General features: G+C 38.3%; 1 protein-coding gene across 3 annotated transcripts in view; it reads left to right on the forward strand.

Annotated features, from left to right (window-relative positions):
* The window catches only part of LOC130905652 (lipoxygenase homology domain-containing protein 1-like), a 129,399-nt gene that overhangs the window by 58,184 nt on the left and 58,882 nt on the right, over positions 1-12,333 (forward strand). For 2 of the 3 annotated variants that reach the window (XM_057819224.1, XM_057819222.1), the window contains 3 exons: positions 3,212-3,366; positions 3,440-3,600; positions 10,762-10,838. The exons of the other annotated variant lie outside the window; for it this stretch is intronic. In XM_057819224.1, coding sequence (XP_057675207.1) covers positions 3,212-3,366; positions 3,440-3,600; positions 10,762-10,838 — 393 coding nt within the window. The remainder of the gene's footprint in view (positions 1-3,211; positions 3,367-3,439; positions 3,601-10,761; positions 10,839-12,333) is intronic. 3 annotated transcript variants of the gene reach the window in all.

Raw genomic sequence — 12,333 nt, forward strand, 5'->3', positions numbered from 1 at the left:
TAAACTGATTGCGCTTGCAAAACACCAGATTAGTGAAAAGGTTTTCTCTTAATCGGTTGGAACGGAACTGAATATTTTGCTCACCACTGGCTTAGGCCAACAGAATTTCTGGTTTCGGTAATGTTATTTATTTAGATGATAAAGGCACATTTCAGCTAAAAAAATTTGTCTACAAAATTTTCGGTGCATCTCTCGATGGAATCTAATCCAAAATCAGATCGAATGGATTCTAGCTCATCTGCGGTTCTAATATGGACAAGCACAATATAAAATGGCGGCTTAGCTGCAATTCCGTTCTGGCTTGACATGACCAACATGTGACCCTTCGATAATTTCCGCAAAGGGAAATACCTGATTTACATAAATCCGTAAATCTGATCCAATCAATCCTTGCCATTCCATTGTAATCCTCTTTGTGTTCTTTTGCCATCCCATTTCAATGGTTCAGCGTAAATGACAAGCCTCTGTAAACCAATCAGCAGGCTGCAGTGTCTAAACTTCCACATTGCTGTTTCCATGCCGATAGATGATAACTAACAGAAGACTGTACAAAAAAGATAACCTTGTGAGATTAAATGGGGCTTGAAAGGAAAAGGCCCATATAAGAAAATTCCTTTTTTAAATTTTTTAATGTTTTTTTTTTATTTTTTTTATGTGAATGGCGTTTCTTGGGCCCGCCGCACAGCCCAAACCGTTTCACCGACCATCACCGTTCAAATATTTTAAAATGACCGGAATTTTCACGTGACCCCCAAAATTTTTCGTTCACCCATTAATGTGGATTGTTTGAAAAAAAAAAAAATCAAAACACTTACAGATTTCGACCAAATCAAATAACTTGCGGATAAAACATTCCAGGACGGTAAGGGGCATAAAAGCTGTATACAGAATTTGCCAAAAACTGCCCCATTCATTTCTAATGGGATACCATTGACAACCATGTACATCCAAATTTCCCATTCATTTTCAATGGCAGGAAAACATACAGTGGGGCAAATAAGTATTTAGTCAACCACTAATTGTGCAAGTTCTCCCACTTGAAAATATTACAGAGGCCTGTAATTGTCAACATGGGTAAACCTCAACCATGAGAGACAGAATGTGGAAAAAAAAAAACAGAAAATTACATTGTTTGATTTTTAAAGAATTTATTAGCAAATCATTGTGGAAAATAAGTATTTGGTCAATACCAAAAGTTCATCTCAGTACTTTGTTATGTACACTTTGTTGGCAATAACGGAGGCCAAACCTTTTCTGTAACTCTTCACAAGCTTTTCACACACTGTTGCTGGTATTTTGGCCCATTGCTCCATGCAAATCTCCTCTAGAGCAGGGATGTTTTGGGGCCGTCGTTGAGCAACACGGACTTTCAACTCCCGCTACAGATTTTCTATGGGGTGGAGATCTGGAGACTGGCTAGGCCACTCCAGGACCTTGAAATGCTTCTTACAAAGCCACTCCTTTGTTGGCAGTGTGTTTGGGATCATTGTCATGCTGAAAGACCCAGCCACGTCTCATCTTCAATGTCCTTGCTGATGGAAGGAGATTTTCATTCAAAATCTCTCGATACATGGCCCCATTCATTCTTTTCTTTACACAGATCAGTCATCCTGGTCCCTTTGCAGAAAAACAGCCCCAAAGCATGATGTTTCCACCCCCATGCTTCACAGTGGGTATGGTGTTCTTCGGATGCAATTCAGTATTCTTTCTCCTCCAAACACGAGAACCTGTGTTTCTACCAAAAAGTTCTATTTTGGTTTCATATGACCATAACACATTCTCCCAGTCCTCTTCTGGATCATCCAAATGTTCTCTAGCGAACCGCAGACGGGCCTGGACGTGTACTTTCTTCAGCAAGGGGACACGTCTGGCAGTGCAGGATTTGAGTCCCTGGCGGCGCATTGTGTTACTCATAGTAGCCTTTGTTACTGTGCCCCCAGCTCTCTGTAGGTTATTCACTAGGTCCCTTCGTGTGGTTCTGGGATTTTTGCTCACCGTTCTTGTTATCATTTTGACGCCACAGGGTGAGATCTTGCATGGAGCCTCAGATCGAGGGAGATTATCAGTGGTCTTATACTGTATGTCATCCATTTTCTAATAATTGCTCCCACAGTTGATTTCTTTACGCCAAGCATTTTACATTTTGCAGATTCAGTCTTCCCAGCCTGGTGCAGGTCTACAATTTTGTTTCTGGTGTCCTTCGACAGCTTTTTGGTCTTGGCCACAGTGGAGTTTGGAGTGTGACTGACTGAGATGGTGGACAGGTGTCTTTTATACCGATAATGAGTTACAACAGGTGCCATTAATACAGGTAACGAGTGGAGCCTCGTTAGACCTCGTTAGGAGAAGTTAGACCTCTTTGACAGCCTGAAATCTTGCTTGTTTTTAGGTGACCAAATACTTATTGTCCACTCTAATTTGGAAATAAATTCTTTAAAAATCAAACAATAGGATTTTCTGTTTTTTTTCCTCGACGTTCTGTCTCTCATGGTTGAGGTTTACCCATGTTGACAATTACAGGTCTCTCTAATCTTTTCAAGTAGGAGAACTTGCACAATTGGCGGTTGACTAAATACTTATTTGCCCCACTGTAGGTTCTTGTGATTTTATTACCATTCATCTTCACAGCCCTCTATGACAACCCATTGACATTTTGTGACATATCATCAGGATGTGTCCCACAAATGCCCCCAGATCATCAGGAAATGACCTTATATGAATCAGTGTCACTGAAATGTCCCCAAATCAAAAGGAAGTGACTTGATATCAACGGGAAGTCTCCCCAAAATGTCCCCAAATCAACAGAAGGTGACCTGATGGATCTGTATCTACCACAGCAAAGCCCCATCGTAATTCCTCCAAAAATTGCAGTTTGGTAAATCAACTTCATAACGGTACAATACCGATTCTTCAGACAACAACACCACATTTGTGGATATTGCAAACTCTATCCTGATTTTGATTTGATTCAAGTGTTTTTGATCGATTTGATATGATATTATGTACACATTCAACACAATAGGCTACATTTTACCTAAAGCAATAAAAATACAAAGGAATTTTGTTTTTGTCCTTAACCCACCCCTAATATCGATCAAGATTGATGTAGCGTTACACTCTTATTGAAGAGAGTAATCGGTACAAATAATGCAGAAAAAATCACTATTTTTTTCTTAAAATAATCAAACGTCGTTTTTGTATTGTGTCTTAGTAATGAAGTATCGCATCACCATATGCACGGGCAACGTCAGCGGCGGCGGGACCGATGCCAGCGTCTTCCTCAATGTCATCGGCGACCTGGGCGACACCGGGGAGAGACTCATGATCATGAGCAAAAACAATGTCAACAAATTCGAAAAGGGCAACGTGAGTAACAAGTGTGACGAACAAGGAACGTTCTATGCACTTCAATGTTTTTTTTCTCATTGTTTTCCTTCAGCATGATGAGTTTCTTATTGAAGCTGTGGCATTGGGCCGCATCCACCGGGTACGAGTTGGGCACGACGGCCGTGGCGGAGGCTGTGGTTGGTTCCTCGATAAGGTTATGGTGAGGGAGGAAGGCCAGCCAGAGTCCTTAGCCATTGAGTTCCCATGTTATAGGTAAGTTGGTCATTTTTTGATTTGATGGCAATTGCCAACCAAAATTGCAGTGTAGAAAATTATCCTTTCTGTGGGTGCGGTGACCAATTTATTTTTACTAGAGCTGTCCAAGAATGACTTTTTAACCGATAACCTGTATCCGACACTGATATCTAACCAACACCGAAACGCGCATGGCTAAATAGTTCCCCCCAGGAACACAACATGCCCCACACAAGTTCCCTAGGTGAATTCTGTTAAGAGGTAGTGGTCACTATAATGGCTTATTATATTGTGATGCCCAGGTCAAATGGTCTGCTCACATAACAAATCCCAAGCATCTTAGTTTGCAGACATCTAATGGTCAATACACATAACTGCTGTGCTAAGCTGTGACTAGCCCTTGTACAAAGGCAGAAGCCTGCTGCATTAACTTTGAAGGGAACATGCATATTGGCCAAAAACCGATAATCAAAAAACCAAGGTCGATATTATCCTTTTCATTTTAAAAATGATTTTATCGGCCAACTCTGCTATTTACTTAATTGACCAAAATGCCTTATAAGGCAGCATGTGTTTACTGTCAGGACAACAACAAAAAAAAGATAAACTGGGAGAGCTCACCTTGCTTAGTTGATTTAAAGGTAAAATATTCTTGCACTGGGGCCATTGAATTTGGAAGCTAGCAAGCCAACAGGTCCCACAGACACAAAGAAAATGAAAATCTGATAAGAGGAATCATTAAATTGATTTAGCTTGAATTTAACATGCCCAGATACTGAGACTAATATGCACAATGTCAGTGTTGTGCATGAACAGTTTCAATCCTCACAGACACTTGAAGGGGAAGGATGCATTTTTCCTGAGCTCCGTTATCTACAGAGCTCAAAATCTACTATTGGGAAAATGAACAATCAGAGGGGATGGTTATTATTTTAAAATTAAAAAAAAAAAACTTGTGATCATTACGAAATCTGAATGTCAAAAATTTGATATTTGATACTTTCTGCGTCCTTTATGGTATACTGGGGACGGGTTTCAATAAGCTTCGGCTTCTCCCGTCAGCCCTTTTCTTTTCGGGTTGAATTAATTTTAAACACATATAAATGCTGTATGTTTGTTTGGATTTGTCATGCCTGAAGGGAAAATGAATAAATAAATAAATAAACAAACAAACAAACAAATAAATAAATAAATAAATGAACAGCTAAAATAAATAAAAGTTCATGAACATGTTCATATTTTGGGCGAACGTGAATTGAACGCATCATATTTCTGTCTTATGAACGTTACTGTTAATGCACTCATTCTAGCGGTTGTGAACGGCGCTTATAACCACCTACATGAGTTAAGAATGAGAACCTTTCTGACAAAACTGCCGATGGCGGCGAGAAAGCATTCTTTTAAATTCAGCTGGACTCTCAATGTTATCCAAAGGGGCTAAATAAACAAGTTAAATCATAAACATACATGTGCAATATAAATACGGCGAAAATAAATGCTTATGGGCACGAGGAAGATGTTATCGGTGAGAGAGCGGTGTGTAGTCAAGTTAAGCACAGCATTATGGTTGGATGTATGTGAGGAGAACTTTCCTTCGTGTGCGCCCATAACCAAACTTAAGTACGTATTAGGGATGTCCCGATCAGATATTTTTGCATCCAAGTCCGACTCACCTGATTTTGAGAATCTGCCGATACAGAGTCCCGATCGGATACCGAAAAAAATAAGTGTTGTTCCCCTCCCAAAAAAAAGTTTTAAACATATTGCTGTCCCACCATTTTTAAACAAGAATAACATTCAAAAATGTTTGTCTTTATGAAATGCTTCACTTAGTGAGTCCACTCAAATCCGCTCATGCTGCTGAGATCAGCTGCTGACTTACACACACACACACACACACAATGAGTTGCCACAGAGGTGGGAAGAGGATCCAAAGGTTTTACCCAAGTAAGAGTAGGATTACTTCAAAATAATATTACTTAAGTGAAAGTAGTTGTCCAAAAAAAGTCTTAAAAAAAAAAAAAAAAGTACTTGGTGAAAACAATACTCAAGTAATAAGTAACTTTGTGAGTAACTGCTTATATTTTTGTTTGATGTATTTTTTTTTTTTGAGCACAAAGTTATCTATATGGACTATTGTTATATAATTATACTGTAAATAACCTATTACATAACCACAATAAGCCAAAGAAATACAAATAAATAAATTTTAAAAATAATTGAATTCCAGCGAGAGAAAAACAAATTAAATAAATGAAGCATTATTCGTCCGAAGAGCATGACTGCCCTCTGGTGGAGAAAATAATTCCAAGTTTGAAAAGTGACGCACATAATTACTATTTTGAAATTAAAAGGATAATATCTCCGGATTTCCGTGGTCAATCGGTGCCAAATGAAAACTGGGAGAGAGAGATTAAAATCCGCGCTTTTGAGTCATGTTGAGGGCAGCGCTCTATATCAAATATTTCATTTTTTAAGGTGCCTTAACCCTTTAACACCGAACGTGTCGGCAGCGACGCGTTTACGCATGTCGTCTTTGAAGCTTCGTCACGCTGTAATTACGTCACCCACGCGCCGCTGGTTGGTCTCATTTGAAAGTACGGAAGTTGATGTCCACACCAGTTTTTATTTGAAGTCAATCGACTAAGAAAAATGGGAGATAATGTCATTTGAATTTTATAATTTTATTGCACTCATAATATGCATTAAAACGCTGCATGTACCATGTATCTATCTCCATATTTCCATCATTTCTTGTCCTTTTTCAAAACCGAAAGCAGCACAAGACTACATATCCCAAGATCCGTTGTGATGTCAAGAAGGACGAACCGAATGTGAACATTTTTAATAAATTGCCGAGCTAGGCGCCAACTAAGGAAAAGGAGGCATGAACACCGGTTGGATTGCGCGAGCGACTTTGAAACGTGCAGAATGAATCGAAAACTAATTTTAGCGCAAGCTAATGCATTTTTTCATCAACTCAAGGAATAGGATGAGCTGTATTTGTCGTTGTTTTCCTCTGATTAGTCGGCGTCTCGGCGAGTAGAAGTGACAGCAGCGCTCAAACGGCAGAAGAGTAGGCTGTGTGACGTTGTATGTGACGCAGCTCAGTGGCCTGTTCAAAAACAAACTTTATTGAGTGCGCAAAAAAAAAAAAAAACTTTATCGGGTCGCATGCCTGAAAAAATTGAATTGAACTGAACTACTTGTCAATATTTTTGAAAATACTTTTTTTTCAATGTTATATATATATTTATTCTCCACTATGAATCTTTTCAATTTTATATAGATGTGTGTTCGAGAAGCTTGATTGCATGTACGTATACTTTAGATAAGGTGATGGGTATAATACCTAACTTCACAAAGAGATATCCTGCAAACCCTTTTTTGTGTTAGATGATATATATATATTTTTTTCTCACTATTTTTCACTGTATATAACCTGTATTGACCATAGTATGTGTAAAGGCCAAAAACGCCTATGACAATACCCGCTGTTTGTGTTGAATAGTCAAACATAAAACTATTCAATCTTATTTTTTTCTATTGAATGTTTATCCTAACAAGTTGAATAAATATTATCAAGCTTCAAAACGGTTGTTCAAGCATGTTTGGTTGTCAATGGGACACCAACATTACAAATTTTGAAAAAATATTTTGGATTTTTTTTTTTTCTTTTTGGGTCCAAAATGTGGATTATAATTGGTCAGTGAAAAAAACAACAGTTTGGACATGAAGTTCAAGGTGTCCTGTAAAAAGGGACCCAACATGGCCATTGTGAACCATTTTTTCTTTGAAATATAAAGGCAACATCAAATGCATGCAAATTCGGCCAAAATAGGCTTAGGTGTTAAAGGGTTAAAGACACCATATGATTGAACAGGCTGGCGTGAAGAGAGAACGGCAAACTTGCGTCTGATTGGTATAATGGAGTCATGTGATTATTGTTGCAACGTCTCATTGGTGAAATCAGTAGAGCTACCCCTGGTAATACACCGGGCACATCTCAAATCTTAGCATCACTGGCAAAAAAATAATAAAATAAATCTAATGTAGAATAAAGAGGAAAAATGTAACGATTCTTGTGTAGCCCAACGTAGCGGAGTAAGAGTAGTGTTTTTTTCTTCACAAATCTACTCAAGTAAAAGTAAAAAGTATAGCTCAGTAAAACTACTCTTAGAAGTACATTTTTCTCAAAAGGTAACTCAAGTAAATGTAATGGAGTACATGTCGAACGCGTTACTACCAACCTCTGGTTGCCACAGCACACTACTGCTAGTGTTTAACAAGCTAAACGATTGACGCATTCGACACCTTTGAAGGTAGCGGTACCAAGCTTCTCTGGCAAGATCAAAGCTTCAACATCTGACAATCATCGTTAACTTTAACGATGATTTTCACCCCATTCCTATCCAATGGAAAATGGCGCCATCGGCCCAATTTCCGATCACGTGACCAGATCGGGACATCCCTAGTACATATTCCTTTCTTTATAGAAATTTTTTGGTGTTTTCGTGCTTTGGTGCAATCGCTGCATTTACGGCCATTTGTAATGTTACGGCCATTTTTAGAACTGCAAAGTTGCAATTTCTGATGGGGTGCAAAATCTGACAAAACCCTGGCCTAGTACCAACATTTAAGCGAGTTTTACGGACAGGTCAGTACCGACGCGGAATTGAAATTGAATATGAATCTGACACAGTTTCAGTGGATAAAATAATTGCTGTCTGTGGTTCTATATTGACTCTGTTAATAACACCTTATTTGGGAGAAGAAAGAACAGAACTACAAATTCATTTTATTTAACCATGAACTTTTAGTTCAACATTTTGAATTATGAACTATGAACTGAATAGTTCATTTTAAAATTTGTGAACTGCAATTTGAACTAGTTTCTTTGAAGGCAACCAGCATGCATGCAGCAGATGGAAATACAGGCAGGGGTGAAAGTGGCTAGAATTTCTTGCCGGAACTCCCCAACGTGAAGGTCAACACGGAGCCAGAAATTTCATTTATTTATTTTTTATTTTGGGGGGAAAGGGGGGGGGGGGGGGGGTCAAACCTCCTAAAACTACTGAATTGCACAGAAAACTGTTTTGGCAGTTACTTCTATAACAGATACAAAAACTGATTTTCATTCAAAATTGTAATGTTTCAATGATTTGCAAAATAAAAGTTAACAAAAACAGCAATAACCCCAACCTTCATCCCCTAATTTTTATTTTCCCTCATTTCCTCACATACTACATGCCAAATCTCAATTTTAACTACTTAAGAACATAGGATGTATATTAAAATTGAAGTTAATGTAAAGATTTACTTTTTTTTGTAATAAGATATAATTAACATACATTCAGAAAAATAAGTACAAATGACTTATATTATGCAGAGTGAAATGGAATATATTTTGAAGATCACGCAAATATTTAGACTTTTTTTTTTTTTAATCATAAGGAAATTAATAAGTTGCCTAACATAAATGAACAAATATAAGTCCTAAGTGCACATTGACAGCTAAGAACTTCTGAACCTCCCGATCAGAGCAAATAAAACTAAATATGATAACCTCCTCAACTCTTTCGTTGCTCTAAAAGATTTGATCCATTTTATGTTGCATTGGCTTATTTTGTCGCATCAATTCAACAACCTTTTTTTTTTTTTTTTTTTTTTTGCTGTTCCAGAAAACATGCGCAGCATCTCTGCTGATCACATGTCAGTATGTCAGCCAATTGAACAGATAAATGAGTCCAGGCGTTTTGCTTTGCTGCGTGCATTCACACATTGACGTGACTCATTGTCAGACTCAGATAACTGCAGCTGCTGGGGAAACCTCCATGCCGTCCGTGGAATAAAATAAATAATAAATAGTGGTGGAAACGGATTACGCCAGACAAGCACTTTATTATGCTTGTTGTTAACACTTGTCTACGTAAATCTGATGTTGGTAGATTGTTTTCTTCTTGAAGATGAAATTCATGTGTGGCAGCTTAGCATTTTTTTGTTTGTTGTTTGTTTTTTTTACACAGCGTTTTGACAGTTGCCGTCATATTTTCGGAATCAAAGCACAGTGTACCGGAACAGCATTCCGGCCTTGAATCTTATATTAGAACTGCGTTGTGGCCCTGAATCTTATAACAGAACTGCGTTACTGACTGTTCTGGCCCACTTTCACCCCTGAATACAGGGTGTTCCAAAATGTTTGACCCCATTTGACAATTTTCGTTGGAATGACCTCAAATTTTCACAGCTTGTGTGGAAACGTTTCAAGTTTTTGTGTGTAACATTTGGCATTTCTATCTCTTCAGGTTAAGAAATGCCGTTCACTTCAAAAGAAAAAGCATTTTGCGTGTTAGAGTATGCTCGGACTCAGTCACCAAAGACAGTGCCTTCTTCACAAATTTTGCAAAGAAGGCGCCAATTACAAAACAAATTAGGACTTGGCACCAAAAATTTCAAGAAATTTCAGCGAGTTTGGCACGAGATCAAATACCGACGTGACGTGTGCAGAGTCACAGGCGGCGTTCATATTGAACATTTACGAAAATCTCTCATAGAACCAACACATATTTGTACTTTTATTTGTAAATTTAACCAATAAAAATTATGACTTTCAACATAAAGTGTGTTTAGTTTCATTAAGATCCGACAAGTAGTTTCCGAGATATGGACCTTTAGAATGGGGTCAACCATTTTGGAACACCCTGTATATTGAAGCAGGGAAACTACATAGCGGGCCTTATCCAATGCTATTTTTAGTACATGAGACAGGCCTAAAAAATATGGACAACGGCCTGCAAATGGCCCCCGGGCCGAAATTCATACATGCTGACTTAATCTATCTAAGCGCTGAGCTGCTTTCTTTCAAAATGAAAGCTCCTAAAGGCCCTACAAGTGCAGTAAATTGGGCCTGCACGGTTAGACTCCTCTCCAGTTGCATGCCATTAAGTTGTTAGGCGACTGATGGATGGGTTTCGCTTTACTAATAGGGACTAAATGTGCAGGAGTCAGACAGCTGTCTCTTTCAGTAATCGGAAACAAGAGGACAGGCTGCAGTGCTGTGTTACATCTGGAAATCGTCGAGTTTCATTCCTCTTATTGATTTTGATCATTTATTGATGAATTTCTAGAGTTGATACCCCCTCAGGACCACTGGGGTTCATTCAGTGTGTCTCCAATTAGGTGGTTGGACCGCAATGAAGATGACGGGCAGATCGTCCGTGAGTTGGTGCCAGCTGGAGAGGGCCTGCGTCTTTTCAGTGAGTATCGAGATACCGGGTGTATTTGTGCTTCACTCATCAAATATTTGCCTATTTGTGTTTTTTTTTTCCTGTGAAAAATGCATAAAAATGCCTCTATTGCTAAGAGATACAGTACATAGACAATGACATCATAATTACAGTGTATCGCAAACGTGTGTACACCCTTTTCATGGGACAACACTGACAAAATGGCACTTTGACACAATGAAAAATAGTCTGTGCGCAGCTTATATAATAGAGTTGATTTATTTTCCCCGCAAAATAACTCAAAATATAGCCATTATTATCTAAACCCCTGGCAACAAAAGTGAGTACACCCCTTAGTAAATAAGTACATACCTAAATGTCCAAATTGAGCACTGCTTGTCATTTTCCCTCCAAAATATCATGTGCCTCATTAGAGGAGTGCTGTCAGCATTGCTGCAGAGATTGAAGCGGTGCCAATTTGATGTATCACACCAATTTGATGCTATCAGTATTGCTGCAGAGATTGAAGAGGTGGGGGGTCAGCCTATTAGTCCTCAGACCATACGCCTTACTCTACGTCACACCAATTTGATGCATCACACCAATTTGATATAGAGTGCGGAGTATGGTCTGCGCACTAACAGGCTGACCCCCCACCTCTTCAATCTCTGCAGGAATGCTGACAGCACTTCTGTCACATGACATTTTGGAGGGAAAATGACAAGCAGTACTCAGTTTGGACATTCAGGGACGTACGTATTTACTGAGGGATGTATTCACTTTTGTTGCCAGGGGTTTAGATATTAATGGCTATTATTTGAGTTATTTTGAGGGGGAAATAAATTAACTCTATTATATAAGCTGCACACAGACTACTTTTCATTATGTCAAAGTTTCATTTTGTACGCTGCACTCTACATCACTCCAATTTGATGTACAGTGCGGCGTATGGTCTAAGCACTAACAGGCTGACCCCCCACCTCTTCAATCTCTGCAGCAATGCTAACAGCACTCCTGTAACTAGTCACATGACATTTTGGAGGGAAAATGACAAGCAGTACTCAATTTGGACGTTTAGGGATGTACGTATTTACTAAGGGGTGTACTCACTTTTGTTGCCAGGGGTTTAGATATTAATTAGGGCTGTCAAACGATTAAAATTTTTAATCGAGTTAATCAAAGCTTAAAAATTAATTAATCGTAATTAATCAAATCAATTCAAACCATCTATAAAATATGCCATATTTTTCTGTAGTTAAATTATTGTTGGAATGAAGAGATAAGACACAAGACGGATATATACATTCAACATACAGTACATAAGTACTGTATTTGTTTATTATAACAATAAATCAACAAGATGCCATTAACATTATTAACATTCTCGTAAAGCGATCCATGGATAGAAAAACTTGTAGTTCTTAAAAGATAAATGTTAGTACAAGTTATAGAAATTTTATATTAAAACCCCTCTTAATGTTTTCGTTTTATTCAAATTTGTAAAATTTTCAATCAAAAAATGAAC

The sequence above is a fragment of the Corythoichthys intestinalis genome, chromosome 17 (assembly GCF_030265065.1).
Source record: "Corythoichthys intestinalis isolate RoL2023-P3 chromosome 17, ASM3026506v1, whole genome shotgun sequence".
Lineage (NCBI taxonomy): Eukaryota > Metazoa > Chordata > Actinopteri > Syngnathiformes > Syngnathidae > Corythoichthys > Corythoichthys intestinalis.